The sequence below is a fragment of the Triticum aestivum genome, chromosome 6D (genome assembly GCF_018294505.1).
Source record: "Triticum aestivum cultivar Chinese Spring chromosome 6D, IWGSC CS RefSeq v2.1, whole genome shotgun sequence".
Classification (NCBI taxonomy): Eukaryota; Viridiplantae; Streptophyta; class Magnoliopsida; order Poales; family Poaceae; genus Triticum; species Triticum aestivum.
The window spans coordinates 87,283,578-87,297,901 of record NC_057811.1 but is presented as its reverse complement, the minus strand read 5'-3'; the positions used below and the strand labels follow the sequence as shown (position 1 = coordinate 87,297,901).

General features: G+C 40.6%; 1 protein-coding gene across 1 annotated transcript; it reads left to right on the top strand.

Moving 5' to 3' along the window:
- The first annotated feature begins 617 nt into the window (after positions 1 to 617).
- Positions 618 to 14,324, top strand: LOC123143753 (nuclear pore complex protein NUP160). The gene is made up of 27 exons (XM_044562726.1): positions 618 to 970; positions 1,713 to 1,845; positions 1,928 to 2,192; positions 2,322 to 2,382; positions 2,672 to 2,829; positions 3,503 to 3,585; positions 4,399 to 4,503; positions 5,149 to 5,246; positions 5,352 to 5,472; positions 6,124 to 6,306; positions 6,396 to 6,588; positions 6,676 to 7,241; positions 7,745 to 7,907; positions 9,000 to 9,262; positions 9,365 to 9,552; positions 10,117 to 10,187; positions 10,265 to 10,608; positions 10,860 to 10,928; positions 11,011 to 11,320; positions 11,407 to 11,538; positions 11,630 to 11,735; positions 11,863 to 11,928; positions 12,050 to 12,188; positions 13,302 to 13,409; positions 13,500 to 13,649; positions 13,740 to 13,913; positions 13,995 to 14,324. The coding sequence occupies exons 1-27, from the start codon at positions 756 to 758 to the stop codon at positions 14,064 to 14,066; spliced, it is 4,536 nt and encodes a 1,511-aa protein (XP_044418661.1). The 5' UTR covers positions 618 to 755; the 3' UTR covers positions 14,067 to 14,324.

Here is a 14,324-nt window from a genome sequence, read left to right as displayed (position 1 = left end):
CATTGCTCATCCACTTGACACTACTCCCTTTCGAGACCGATGCCTCATAGGAGAAGATCCCCCAAGTGGATTCAAGACCCCGTCTAGGGAAGATCCCCTCGTGGATTCAAGCCCCCATCTTCTCACGGATTGGGAAGAACTATCTATCGTTTGTATCGTCTTTTGTTGGATTTGGATCATGTATCTCTCCTTGTGTACTTGGATCTAGCACACGTGTAATCGAATCTCGTTGGTTTGAGTGTTTCCCCCTCGTTTCCCTCGTGTTTTCCCTTGTGTATTTATCGTGTTCTTCGGAAATTCCCCTCCAAATCATGAAAGATCGGCCCCTAGGGTTCCACCCTACATCACAAGGGCTCTTTTACTTTTAGACACTAAAAATGAAATAAATCTAATCCTACAAATTCCCCTCCAAATCGTGAAAGATCGGCCCCTAGGGTTCCACCCTACATCACAAGGGCTCTTTTACTTTTAGACACTAAAAATGAAATAAATTTAATCCTACAAATTCCCTTTGAAAGTGATATATTATAACCAAATAAATATACACAAACGGGCCAGAATAGCTGAAAGACTAAAGGGACCGTAAAGTCGGAAGCCCAACTTGCCATCACCACCTACCTCAAGGCCCCCAACTCCCAGGCTCTCAAATTTGTCCGAGCTTTTCCCCACATCGTCGCCGCCCAAAACCCACACTCCCCGACCAAAACCCTCCCGGCCTCCTTCTCGCCGCCGCCGCCGCCGACGGCGAGGCCGCCATGGCCACCGCGACCTCTACCTCCTGCAGGATAGCGGGCACCGAGGTCCCCATCACGGGCTCGGACAAGCTGCGGTGGATCGACCTCACGGTCCCCTCACCCCCCTCCCCAGCGCCGGCGAGCCCCGCCGACCCATTCGTCTCCGTGCCCCCGCGCGCCGCCTCGGGGTGCCACGTCGTGTCCTCCGGCCGCGACTCCCAACGCTACCTCGCCTGGTGCGTGCTACCACTTTCGCCCCGCCGCCTCGTGCTGTATCGGGCTTCCCCCCCCCCATTTTTTGTTTTGTTCCGTTTGACTGGGTGGTTCGTTTGTGCTACCTGGGCGTCGTGAAGCTTTTAGCTAAGAGGGATTGTGCTCAGTTCGTAGGTTTTGTTAGGACTGAGAACTGCATTGCACGTCCATGTTCGTGTGGTTGTTGCCATGCGTAGAGAAACCCTAGGTTTGTGGTAGCTCCACCGAAGAGGCAGACTTGTTTATGAAATTGCCATTGCATTTGTTTGTGTCAATTTAATTATAGAGCTTTGTACCATCAATATCGTAGTGGTCTAGTGGAGGCCTAGCCTGACACACTGTATTGGTAATGTACATCAAATCAGCATGGCGATGACATGGTGACACTGTCGCTCTGGTAGACCATAACAATAAGAAATTAGTGCAGAAATGTTTAATCTAAGAAATGGTCATGTCCTGATAGTTTGATACCCTAACCAAAGTGATTTATATGTACAATCTGACAAAGCAATCGAAGATAAATCCTTTTTCTGATAGATTGTGTTGAACTGTACCCCTTGAAGAATTTTTGAGAGCCACCAGCCATGATGTTATTTTGGCTTCCTGGTGAAGTGCTTCTTAATATAGATAAACTGGCTAAAAAGACCAGGAAAATGATGCTAATCTGAAAGCTTCACTGGTGGATTTCATTTTTCTAAAGGAAGAAGATGGTTTCTGTATTTACAGGAGGATTCACGAAGAACACCAAAATGTGCTAGAGGTCATTGAACTCTGTGCTTTGAAGGAGTTCCCAAGCTCTGGGCTGCGTTTGGTATTCCAGGAGGCGCTATGTCCATTCGCTTTTATGTGTGAAAGTGAGGTTAGTTCTATGAACTATGATATCTTATGTCAATCTAGAACATCAATACACAATAGACTCAATCTCTTCCATGGTAATGCAGGGTGCCAGGCGAGGCGAGTCTGTATATCTGCTATATGTGCTCACTATTTCTGGAGTTGCTATTCTGTGCAACTTGCGCAGCCCATTTTCCTATGTATCTGGTTCAATACTGTCTCAAAATGACATAGTTGGATTTAATCTTCAAACCCACATACAGAGTGCTAAGGTTACAGCTGTTAAAGCGAAGCCAGGATGTCTAGTAATTGGGCGGCAAGATGGGTCAATCTGCTGTTACAGTCTTGGCAAATTAGCTCCTAGTTCACCAGGCAAGTTTTCTGATTTCAATTGAAAAAATGGCTGTATGCTTATTCATATTTAATGAGTTATAGATGAAGGTTATACCTTCTATTGCTCTCACCAAGGTTTTGTAACTGGTATGTTATATTCCGCTCCAGGTTTCTCTAATGAGCTCCGTGATGATGCTGGAATCGGGCGTTTGTGGACTCTCATGTCGAGGTGCGTGCTTATTTGTCCACCAAACAGCAAGAACAAAAAGTCTGCAACTGAGCTCCACCCAAATTGCGGCTGGAAAATGTGTCATCTTCATTTGTTGTTCCATCGGCTTCGCCCAGAGCTAAATAGTTTTTTTAGAAGCTATCATACCGTAGTAGCCCTAGCAGAAGATTGGTGTACTGTTGATACTTCATGCTGTGCACTGTCAGAACTTGTCCAGTAGATCAACAGATCATGTCACACTTTCTTTTGCTTATCAGTTTGTGTAATGTATGCCTATTTTCTTCAACAGAACAAAGGCTCTGGGGCCTGTACAAGATATTGACACAGCTACTGTAAATGAGAGGGAGTTGTTATTTGTTCTTCATCTGGATGGAAGTTTGCGTGTCTGGGATATTTCTAGTCAGACGAAACTTGTTAATTATAACGTTCACTTGGATGATTTTGAAGGTAATATCTGTGCCGACTTTATTTATTGCGTGAAAGATCAAATTTCTTCTGCTGAGGTGTCATTTATGGTATTATGGTTTCTTGAAAGATTTCGTTCTTAGTGTTCATTTGCATTATATACGTTTCATGTAATGCTACCGTAATGCATATGTAAGCCACAACCTAGACTCTGAAGTCAGTTGCTGCTATAGTATTGAAGTCACTCTTCTTAAGTTGCATCTGATCCACAAGCTGCTGCCATGGCATGCACAGGTCTATTCCTTGGGATTTGGGAACAAATGGTTGGTTATCTGCAGCTGTTCTACTAAAGTATATCCTAGTAGTTGTCCAAGTGGTAATTACTGGTGATGCTAGCATAGTCTTCATTTTTATTTTAGTGAGCTGCATGCCATTTCTACATGATGGAGGAAAATAAGTACCATGAGGGAAAAAGGGGGAAGACAGTAGCTATCATGTGGGGCTTGTCTGTAATAGTCCTCTGAATCAATGTCAGTGTGCTTTCTTAATTCTTACTGCCTCACATTATAGCAGCTGCTTCTGCAATTATCTGTTTTATTTTGGCATAATTGCGTTCAAACAAACAGGACATGTTTTAAACTTTGCTTGCATGGATATCTGAATCTTTTGTTGTTGAGTAGTGCCTTTCAATTGAATCCTTTTTCTTTATCTTCAGGGCAACCCTCTAGGCTATGGGTTGGTGAGGCTGATGATGATCAAGAGCTGATATCCTTGGCTGTTCTGCACCAAGGGACTATGGTATGCACACATATTGATGTCTGGGCTGCATTTACTAGCTTGTCTACAATGCACAAGTTCTATTGCTGTACTTCCCATTTGATATATAAAAATGAAAGCAAAACAAAACACTAGGTTATAGAACCAATCCTGTTTAAAATGGCAATATAGTGTTCTAGGCACAATGTGAGTTGAAGTTGGTCTATCTGGCATGCTCACTGTGCGCCCATATACCTCTGAACTAAGACATCCTGCTTCATGAGTCGCCCACTGATACTTGTAGTTGGAGTAAATCAGCAAATAGGGGTTTAAGATTTATCGAGGTCATGGAGGAATCAGGAGGATATGTTGATGGTGATTTTTGCTTAAATTTTGCTGTGTGAGGTGGAGTTCTTAATGCCGAAAGGCAGTAAGTGGTGGGAGAATATGATTCCTGTAGTTAAATATGTTTTGCTCGCAGTTTATTTGTTATGGATTATTACACCTGGATGTCTAGCAATAGTAGCATGCTAACATTTTTCTTTGTTTCCATGAAATTATTATTTTCCTTTTGGTAAACTGTCGCACTTCTGGCAGTAGATATCTGATATAATAGATACACCTCGTCATGCCAGCATTCTATGGCTAGATGCGACACATTAAAGGAATCTGGGGCCATGACCTTCAGTTTGAATGTTTGATTTTTGCTATTTTTGCATGCTTATGTTAGTCACTATGATTCTCTTTTTGCCGATTGTGGGTTGTGACCACATGACATAATGCGATGGAAACTATTGATTTCTCTCGTCAGTGTTGCTGGAAGTAGCTGACTGTTTGCATTTTGAAATTGTAAAGGTTCCAGCTTGTGATCATATTGGTGTATATGCCTTCAGTTTTGGTGCTGGCGAAAGATTCTTGTTGTCTCCTGAACCTTCGGTTTCTGCTGTACCTTTGCTAGAGGTACTCAAAAGCATCACTCGTCGTGATATTCCTTAAGATGATTTGGTCTTCTCGGTTCCCGCCTTCTAAAATATACGAGGAAATTGCATTAGGACTTTGACAGCACTAAAACTGGAAGCTTCTATTTCATGCTGTGCAGTGTGCACTCTCCATTTGTAGTTATTTACCACCCATATGGTCTATGGAGGAATTTCCTCGCTCACTATTGAATAACCTCTGCAGTCAATCAAATCTGCTTAATGCGCACACAGATACACCCTCCAACAGAAAATAAAAGAGAAGTAGGAGATAAGCCTGCATTTAGTAGCTTGTACCTGTCTAGGAATCACCTTCGTGCGTCCATAGTTCCTGTTTTATATTTATTATTGGCATTGGCATCAGTAAATTTGAGTTCTATTTAAAATCAGCAGGAGATTCAGCTCAGGACTTGTCAATCCTGGTACTGTGGAGTTTAAAATGTATATGTTTCCTGAAAGACAATTTTATTGCATTATGGTTCCTTATATTATTGAAATATGCTTCCCGAGTTTAGCAACCAACTAGTGTAGAATGGCTTGTAGCAACTTATCGTAGTTCAGCGATTATGTTAGAAGCTCGGTGGAGCTAATATTTCTCACCTGTTGATGGATACTGCCTTTTACTCAGGGAAAGATCGTTGATTTGAAAATAAGCACGGAAAAGCTTTGGATACTTAAAGAAGTTGGACCAATGCTCTATGAAATAGTGCAGTATAACTCTGATAGGTAAGTCTGCTGTCACACTAACCCCTTTTAATCCTTCAACTGGTGGTTATTCTGCATTATCGCCTCATGAACTAAAGAATTGCTTCTTCAAATGACATTGATCAGCGAGGAAATATGTTCATATGTGCTACAAGAAGACGCTATCAGTGAGCAAATGTTCCAAAGTTCTGAGAGTGCATTGGACGATTTGGTTTGGACTGCTGATTCAGTATTCTCATCTATGAAGGTAAATGTAATTCCCTTAAGTTTATTCATAGTTCTTATATAATCTGGCATGTGCTGATACAGTTCTTTCTTAAACTTAGCAATTATGGTAATGGCTTCTTCAGTTTCAACTTTGGGCTTCTTTTTTTGCATTATTTTGTTAGGTTTTCTTGTGCTGTACTCTATTAAATTGCAATAATTCCCAGTGCATGTCAATTTTGTAGTAACTCCAGAGTTTCCTGAGAGTTCTAGTTGCTCCCAAGAGATTCCCAAACATCACAAACAGTCTCAACTATTAAACCTTTTCTTTAGAGTCACAGATTTACAGGCAATTTATGTATTTCCTTACCTTTTAGTTATGCACTCAAACTGTTACAATTTCTGTATTTTGACAATGGCTAAAAAATCTATCTACTATCAACCATGACAAGTTGAACTCATGTGGCAATTCGTCATTTTTTTTAGCAAGTTTTGAATTTGTCTTCTCGGATTATGTCATAGATTGATATGGCATATTCACATGGCTAGAGTATTTTGATCTATACCATAAGACTTCAGTATTCTTTGGCTATGTAGTGTTCTTTCTTGTATTTACCTTGCCTCTTTTGTGATATATGCCTATGCGGAGGTCTCCAATGTTCTTTAGCCATGTAATTTTCTTTGGTACCTGTAGGAGCATAGTTTCAGTTTTATCTCATCCATGTTTCTGCGGAGGCTGCTGCAACCAGGAGTGAACCACTGTTCTGCTCTCCGCGAAACCTTATTGGAGTACAAAAGGTTTCTATCTGATTCTGAGTTTCAGTCGCTTACAACTAGTGGGCTACGGAAAGAAATATTATCCATTATAGAACAAGAGGTACTCTATTTTTCTATTTTTTCATTTAGGCCTCCTAATTTCTGATTGTAGCGTATAGCTGAATTTCCATAATCACCTTTTTTATGTAGGGAAGTTCACAGGTTGCAAGTTCTACTGTTTATCACTGGAAGAAGTTTTCTGCACGGTATCTCCACAACTGGTGCTGGAATAATAGGCCATATGGGCTGCTTCTTGATACGAACAGTGAAGTGTTTGGTTTAATTAGAAAGGGTTCATTTTCTCTCTTCCGTTGTCTGGAGGGTGTGGAGCAACTTATTTATGGTATGTTTCTGCCCTAGCATTTGACATCTCTTACTGAAATTTCAACTCATCATTTATGAGGGGATACTCACTAGCTTAACATATCAGGTTCCTCTGATGACTTGGGAAATTTCATTGGCCTCGGGATGAAATTATCGAATGATACTGACGGTGAAACCCTTATTGAAGTTCTCAGGTGCATGGGCCATATAAACCATTTGCTTGGGAGATCTTCTGCTGCAATATATTACGAGTCCCTCATCAGTTCTGTTATATCACCAGATGAAGTTACTTCTCAGATATTAAAGATTCTAGAGAGTGGGTTCAGTCCTCAATCTTCGTCGCCCCTCATTACATTGCTTGGAACGGATGCTTATGTAGAAAGAAGGCAGACGGCTCACAAAAGCCAAAGGAAGTTTTCTGTTGAGATGCTACTATCTTTCCATAAGTTGCAATCAAGATCCACATCCTGGTCGGCTGTATTTGATGTGATTGATAAGTTCATGAAGTGTTTGGACACAAAGGTCACTATACAAGAGTTTGAATTGAGAAGACTTTGTAATGTAAATTCTGCCTTAGTGGTTCAGGCTACTTCACAGGTTGCAAGAACCATGTTTGAGGCTGCTTTTGATCTATTTCTGTTCCTCAGTTATTTGGTTGGTGTCGGTGGGCAGGTATGCTATCTTTTTAGGGTCTCAACATTTCTGTCTGCTGTACATATGCGGCTTTCAACTTTGCCACCTCTGCAACTAGTCTTCATATCACAAAACAACAACCTCCGCTAAGTACTCAATTGACTGCCGTTTATAGTATGGAGATATATACTACCTCAATTCAGGAATAGACGATGTTTTACAAAGCATGCAATCAACTTGTCCAACTTTGACTAGCAATATAGAAATAGTTACTTTGATTATCATTAAACACATTTTCACAATATATGAATTTAAATTGTTTTGCTTGCATGTTCATACAAAAAGAGTATCGGTTAAAATTGCTTCTTGGACACTCTTGCCATATCCGAAAAGTCATCTGTTCTTGAATAGATTTTGTTACTGAGACTATGAGCACTTAATTTCTTGGATCTGTTGGTCTCTGTGTTGTTGAAGTACAAATCAAGCAGAGCACAAGCTATTAAGAATGTGAGCAACCTTTGATAAGGTAAATTTTAAATCAGGTCTCCTTGCTGCAAAGCGATGCTGCTAGAATCAAACTGCAGTTGTTTCCAATGATTCAAGACATATTGGGACGGTGGATCGTTCTCCATTTTGTGGGAATTTCGCCAACCACACCACCAACCATCGAGGATTTCAGCTATCAACTTTCTTCCCTCCAGCTAGGTAAGAGTTGCCTAAAAGGAACAGTTGTGTTCTTACACTTTGTTTAACGTGGTGATTTTTTTTATCAGTGGCTTTTCCACAATCATGAGTATTCCATTTTGCTCTTTTATGACAAAATAATTTCATAAGAAGTACATGTAAAAGGACTATGGGTATGCCATTTGGATTTATTCTAAAGTGAAAAATGGCATATGTGTAAGGTTCAGGGTATAGTGGCTGTGTTTAATGGGACAATGCACACCCTAGCCTTTATTGCTATTGAGGACTCTGCATTAGAAGACTGCAAAGCCAATTAACCTACTATGTATTGCCTTTGCAAGTGATCAGAAAATTGTTTCTTTTATCCATCTAAAGAATGAATTGTTATCCATGTCTGTGTGACTGTAGATCAAAATTGAGGACGAGGGTGCCATGTTTTAACTCGATGGAGAGCAATGTTCTGCTTTTGGTTAATCACAAATTTATATATGCAGAAAAGACATAGTTACTGCTAACACATTCTACCTTTTTAATGCCACTACTACACTATTAAGCATGTAACTCCCTGCAAATCTTAAACTAACGATCAAAACCTTATTGTGTTGTAATACGCCTTCAACGGTTCAACCTAACATTTATAATTCCATATTAGTAACTGGAATATGATGAGATGACTTGGAGCATAAACCTTGCAGATAGATGGCTAAGAAAATACTACCTCCGTTTCTAAATACAAGTCTTTTTAGAGATTTAGTAAGGACTACATACAGATGTATATAGACGTATTTTAGAGTTTAGATTCACTCATTTTGCTTCGTATGTAGTCAGTATTGGAATCACTAAAAAGACTTATATTTAGGAACAGAGGGAGTATGTATTAGGTGATTTTGTCTAATCATTTAAGTAGGTATTTTGTTCTATCTTTTTGCTTGCAAAGGGGCTAGCTCTTAATTATTTTCTGCCAGTAGAGGCACTGTACATTCTGCAAGTAGGTTACAGTTTTCATCTTCAACTTGTATTGCAGTCTATACATATGTTGTAAATATGTGTAGTCGGGCACATTTTTTATGTAATTTCGAGTTAAGAAACTATTGTTTTTGCTTATCTTGACAGGTATAGCCGATGAGCTGTCTTTGCACAGAAAGCTTGGCTCCTCTGATTTTACATTGGCTTGTTTGCTTGATTTTCCTAAATCTGCGGAAGGGGATGATCTGTCACCTTGTTTTCCTAGTCCAACCGAGGTGATCAACTTGGTCAGGAGGTTTAGCAGTTCGATTATGTGCAGAAATAGTGTTGACCGTGTAGACAGCTTCTTGGGTTCCACAATAAATCTGGCAGCAGTTCTCATCCGACATGGTCAATATGAAGCTGCTCAGGTATTATTTTTTCTGCTTGTGGTCCTGAAAGTCATTTGATATATTTAATCTGTCGTGATGTTAATGCTAATTTATCTTTCTATGATTTTCTCTCTACATAAGAATCTGCTGGGCATTCTTGAAACATACTTGGGCTATGCGAGAGCATCCCAAACTGATCAGGATACTGATATTGCATGTTTGGCTCGCCTACATCTCAGTGGATTTTGCCTTTTGATGCTTGCACATGATGAAGCAAACATTGTTTTGAGAGAATCCAAGGTTCAGGAAGCAATCAGATGTTTCTTTAGGTACTACCTTCTGCTATGCTACTTCTTAGGGCATTTTCTCTGTGGACCCGTGAATAGATTTCCGAAGGGCACATGTTTCATGATGATATATGTTCAATACTACGAGGAAATCTTTATTACTTGTGAAGTTGTGATGTTCTTGGTTGTGAGTTACTCCCTCTGTAAACTTCTATAAGACCTTTTAGATCACTACTTTATAGTGATCTAAAAGGTCTTAGTTTACAGAGGGAGTACTATGCAGTATCTTATGGAGCTGGTAAATTAATGTAGAACTGAGGCAGCACCAACTATTAGTTTCTCCCATTAGATCAAATATCATGGCTAGGATCACCCTTGTGATAAAAATTGCAGCAATTTTTTGGGGGGCTTTTGAGGGGAGGGATGGGAATCCAAAATTCAAGAAGGAAACCGTGGAGAAAAGGCAAAAAATCATCATGAGCAAAATGCTTAAATATATATGTGTATCTGGTTTTATCTCTTTCACATTTCTAATATCTTGTGCTGTATTGGGCCATTGACTAATTAATTCTATGGTGTTAATGTCGTGCTTGGGGAGAATAACAGAGCTGCATCTGGGCAAGAAGCTCCGAAGGCGCTGAAGAAGTTCTCTTCAGAAACAGGGTTTCAAATTTCCGGTGACTTCATTTTCCTGACCTTGCATGCAGTGTAAATCCATTTCAACCATATCCTGACTTTTTATTGGATTTTCCAGGGGAGTGCAGGTCTATTTCTTTATGGAGGCTTCATTACTATGAGTGGGCAATGCAAATTTTTGAGCAAAACTCAATGAGGGAGGGAGCATGCCAGTTTGCTCTCGCTGCTCTTGAACAAGTTGATAGCATTGTTGATTTGGACAATGGAAGTGAAGTCGAGGATCTCCCAGAGACTACAGCGATGATTAAAGGACGGCTATGGGCCAATGTATTCAAGTACAGCTTAGATTTGAAAAACTTCCGTGATGCATATTGTGCTATAATCTCAAATCCAGATGATGATAGCAAGTATGTCTGCTTGAGGCGTTTCATCATAGTTCTTTGTGAGCTTGGCGAGACTAAGGTTTGACATTGTTTCATTGTTTGTTTACCTTTATTCTTCCTTGCACCTGGTGAATAAAATTAACCACTTCTTCTGCCTGATGTCCATATACACCCATTAATGTACATTACAGCTGTTAACCAGCCATCCATGTATATGTGCTATAAGGCTTGTAGGTTGGTTATTGCACATTTGAGTACACCGAACTGTGTGCCACATCCTGTTCTGACATTTGGTGCAATCATATCTTATTTTGGATTTGTCTAATCAAGGTCATTTGCAATGGTGAGATACCGTTCACTGGTTTGGTGGAAAAGGTGGAGCAAGAGCTCTTCTGGAAGGTTGGTGCGTATAATTACCATTTTAACCACAACATATGTTTGTCTAGCACAGACTGTCATTTGTTTGTTTTTTGTTTGCCAGGCTGAGCGCTCAGATCTATCTTCTAAACCAAATCTATACAAAGTCCTTTATTCATTTGAAGCTTATAGGAACAATTGGAGGAAGGCAGCTGGATGCATGTACAGGTATTTTGTTAGATTGAGTAGAGAGGGGGAAGCAGGTGGAGGCCGCCAACTCACTCACGTATTACAAGAGAAGTTGCATGCTTTGTCTACTGCTATCAACTCGTTGCAGCTTGTTGAACCCTCATGTGCCTGGCTCGATTCGATTTGTGAAGCTGATGATCAAATTTCGCCAAGCAAAAAGCCTCGTAATCTTTTGATGGAGAACTGTATGTTGACTTAAGCTCTCAATTCCTGTTTAGTTCATACCTGTCAACAACAATGTGCTTGATTAAACTTTGTTTCCTGTATACAGCTGCTTTTGGCACAGATTCAGAACTCTCTACATTGCAGTTTTGTGTTGACATTGAAATTCTTGAAAAGGAGTACACACTAACAGAAGCACTTTATATGCTTAGTACTGTAAATTCTAAATCCAAATTTTCTGGTACGTGCCCAACTAATCACACACACATTTATCAATCTTGAAGATCAATATTTAAACAAGCTGTGGCCAATTCATTTTTGTGGTACTGCAGAAAGCTATTCTATCGAAGCCTTGACTGACATTCTTGTAAATGAGAATTTGTATGACCTGGCATTCACCATCGTGCTGAAATTTTGGAAGGAGTCAGGAATGAAAAGGTGGATTGGTACTCTGATACATAACCTTCTTTTCCCTTGGCCTTTTACTTGTATAAATTCTTGTTCATCACTTTTACGTCTGTGAACTAATCTGACTGTTGATGTTGTTTGTACTTTTCTATGATAGAGAATTGGAGCGTGTCTTTGCAGCTATTGCACAGCAATGCTGCCCAAACAGAGTAGGCAACTCAGGGTGCGTTTAACTGTATTTTTTCTTCTGGTTTTTAACTTTCCATCTAATCGGCCATGTATGAGTATAGATTATAGTAACTGCTGTATACTAAGGAAAAAAAATACTTTTCAACTTATTACAGGAGAAATTTGACTGACACTCAACAGCTGCTACTTCTGCCTTCTTCCGAGGATGATGGATGGGATGGCAATAGCAAGACTATTGCTGTGGCCCATCAAGTGCAGGGAAGTTGCCAGTGGGAAACTCTTGAACTATATTTGGTATGTGTATTTTTGTTCTGCCTGTGTTTTATTTTGTACAACTAAAGTGATTTTTTCAAAAGAAATGGGCTTCATCCCATACTAGGTTAAGTAAACCTCCTAAGTATTACGTGGAAGTTTATTTTGTTGTTGACCACTGAGAGCAGTCATAACCAAAGTCACCGGCATCTTTATTCGATGCTGCGACCCACGACCCTGATCCGTGCTTCCTGTGTCATGGCATGGGTCAATGGCACTCTAGATTTCTGCCGCAATGTATCCCTGTCAGAGTGGACAGGATGATTGGGAGGAAGAGATATAAGTCTGTTAGTTGTCACCGTTGCTCAAGTTGTTGCCGTAGCTGCATATCTGGAATGGTCACATGACCTCGACCATCCAGGCCTTAACTGGCACGGCAGCAACATCAGACTGGGGTGGTTGCTGCCTGGTGCCGTGCAGCGGTTTTGTTGGGTAGCAGGGAGCAGGGAGCAGTCTGGGTCTGTTGTGTTGTGGAGGGAAGAGAAATTGGGCCAAGCAAGCCCAGCTGCAAGATTATTCTCCTTTTCTTAATCTTATTTCATTTTACTTCCATTACTTTTCCTAGAAGGTGAGAACATTCTTCTTTCGTTTCGTTTATCCTTTATTTTTTAGATACACTTAGTACCCCTATAGTTCAGTAACTGGGTCATCCACTTGGATTCATTGGCGTCAAATTCCTCATTTAAAATTAGTGTCTCAGAGATTGCTGCTTTCTGTGACCCCGTTCATTGGCCAGGTTAACCTGGTATCCTGGTAACAATGATCACAACAGCAAAATGAAAAGTACTACTTTTGTGCTGCTGCATTGACACAACAGACCACCACCTGACCTTGTTTCCACCTACTAACCACCATTGTTGGTTGGTAATTGTTCTGTCAGCAATCATAACTGGAAAATGTGACATACTGAAATTCTTTGATTTTGGAGAAAATAAACTGACACCTGCTTAACCTATCGCTGTACTGCTGAAACTTGCCTATATGTTCTCCCTGAAACTAGGCCAAGCCTTTCGTGCTAGTAAATAAAAGTATGAATGTAGCTTGTCCATGAACTGCACATATTACAGTTATTTTACTTGCGTCCTCATTGTGCAGGATAAATATAAAGATTTGCATCCGAGGCTGCCTGTCATTGTTGCTGAAACACTTCTTTACACTGATCCTGAGATTGAGCTACCTCTTTGGCTGATTCAGATGTTCAAGGTGACTTCCTGTTGTATAGCCCATTAGTTTGGTTGACTTTATTGTTTGACACTTGTGACCATCGGTTTGTTTTGCTCATTGTGTCTTTAGACCACCAAGGGTGGAAATAGGATGATTTCATGGGGAATGTCTGGCAAAGAGGCAGATCCAGCTGCATTATTTCGACTATATACAAATTATGGCCGGCACACAGAAGCAGCCAGCTTGTTGGTGGAGTACCTGGATTCTTTTGCTTCATCGGTAATGGATTGATGACCCGAAATATCTAAATACAAGACCTTAATGAGTATATGTAGAAATTTAAGCCCTTTGGAATCTCTCTTTTTCCAGAGACCGATGGACGTGCTGCACCGCAAAAAGATGTCGGCCGCCTGGTTCCCGTACACCACTGTCGAGAGGTTTTGGTGTCAGCTTGAAGAGATGCAAAGTTTTGGCCACAGTGCTGATCAGTGTGATAGGCTCAAGAAGTTGCTACATGGAGCCCTGATGAACCACCTGCAGCAAGTTAGTGCATCTTGAGTAAGGTGCCTCCAGTTCTAGCCATATTCGGTGCTGACTTTATTTTGTTTGCATGGTATTTATTAGGTGGTTGTCGATTCAGAAGATATACTCTCATCAGTTGGAGGAGGTCAAGGAGCGGAGAGCCAAAGCAGCTGAGATCTTGTTGGTCGTGGATTACACAGTCCAAGCATTGTTGTATCTTGTATGTGGGTTTTGTATGTTTTCTTTTCAGAACCGTAGGCTCTGTATGGCTGATAGTGTCTATGCGAGACGTTTGACAGAAAATGGTTACGACAGCTGCTAACGTTCGTCTCTGTAGATGACGGACTGATGTTCCGTTTGTAATGTGAATATGCATGGCATGGTAAGTTCCATGTCGTTTGGTTGATGACAGATACGTAGATGGTTAGCCAA

What these genes read in the sequence shown, in the direction of transcription:
- LOC123143753 (XM_044562726.1), top strand. Translation starts at nt 756, where the DNA reads ATGGCCACCGCGACCTCTACCTCCTGCAGGATAGCGGGCACCGAGGTC. An exon ending in CAGTATTCTCATCTATGAAG is followed by an intron (nt 5,473 to 6,123) that starts GTAAATGTAATT and finishes TGGTACCTGTAG; the next exon opens with GAGCATAGTTTCAGTTTTAT. An exon ending in GTCAATATGAAGCTGCTCAG is followed by an intron (nt 9,263 to 9,364) that starts GTATTATTTTTT and finishes TCTCTACATAAG; the next exon opens with AATCTGCTGGGCATTCTTGA.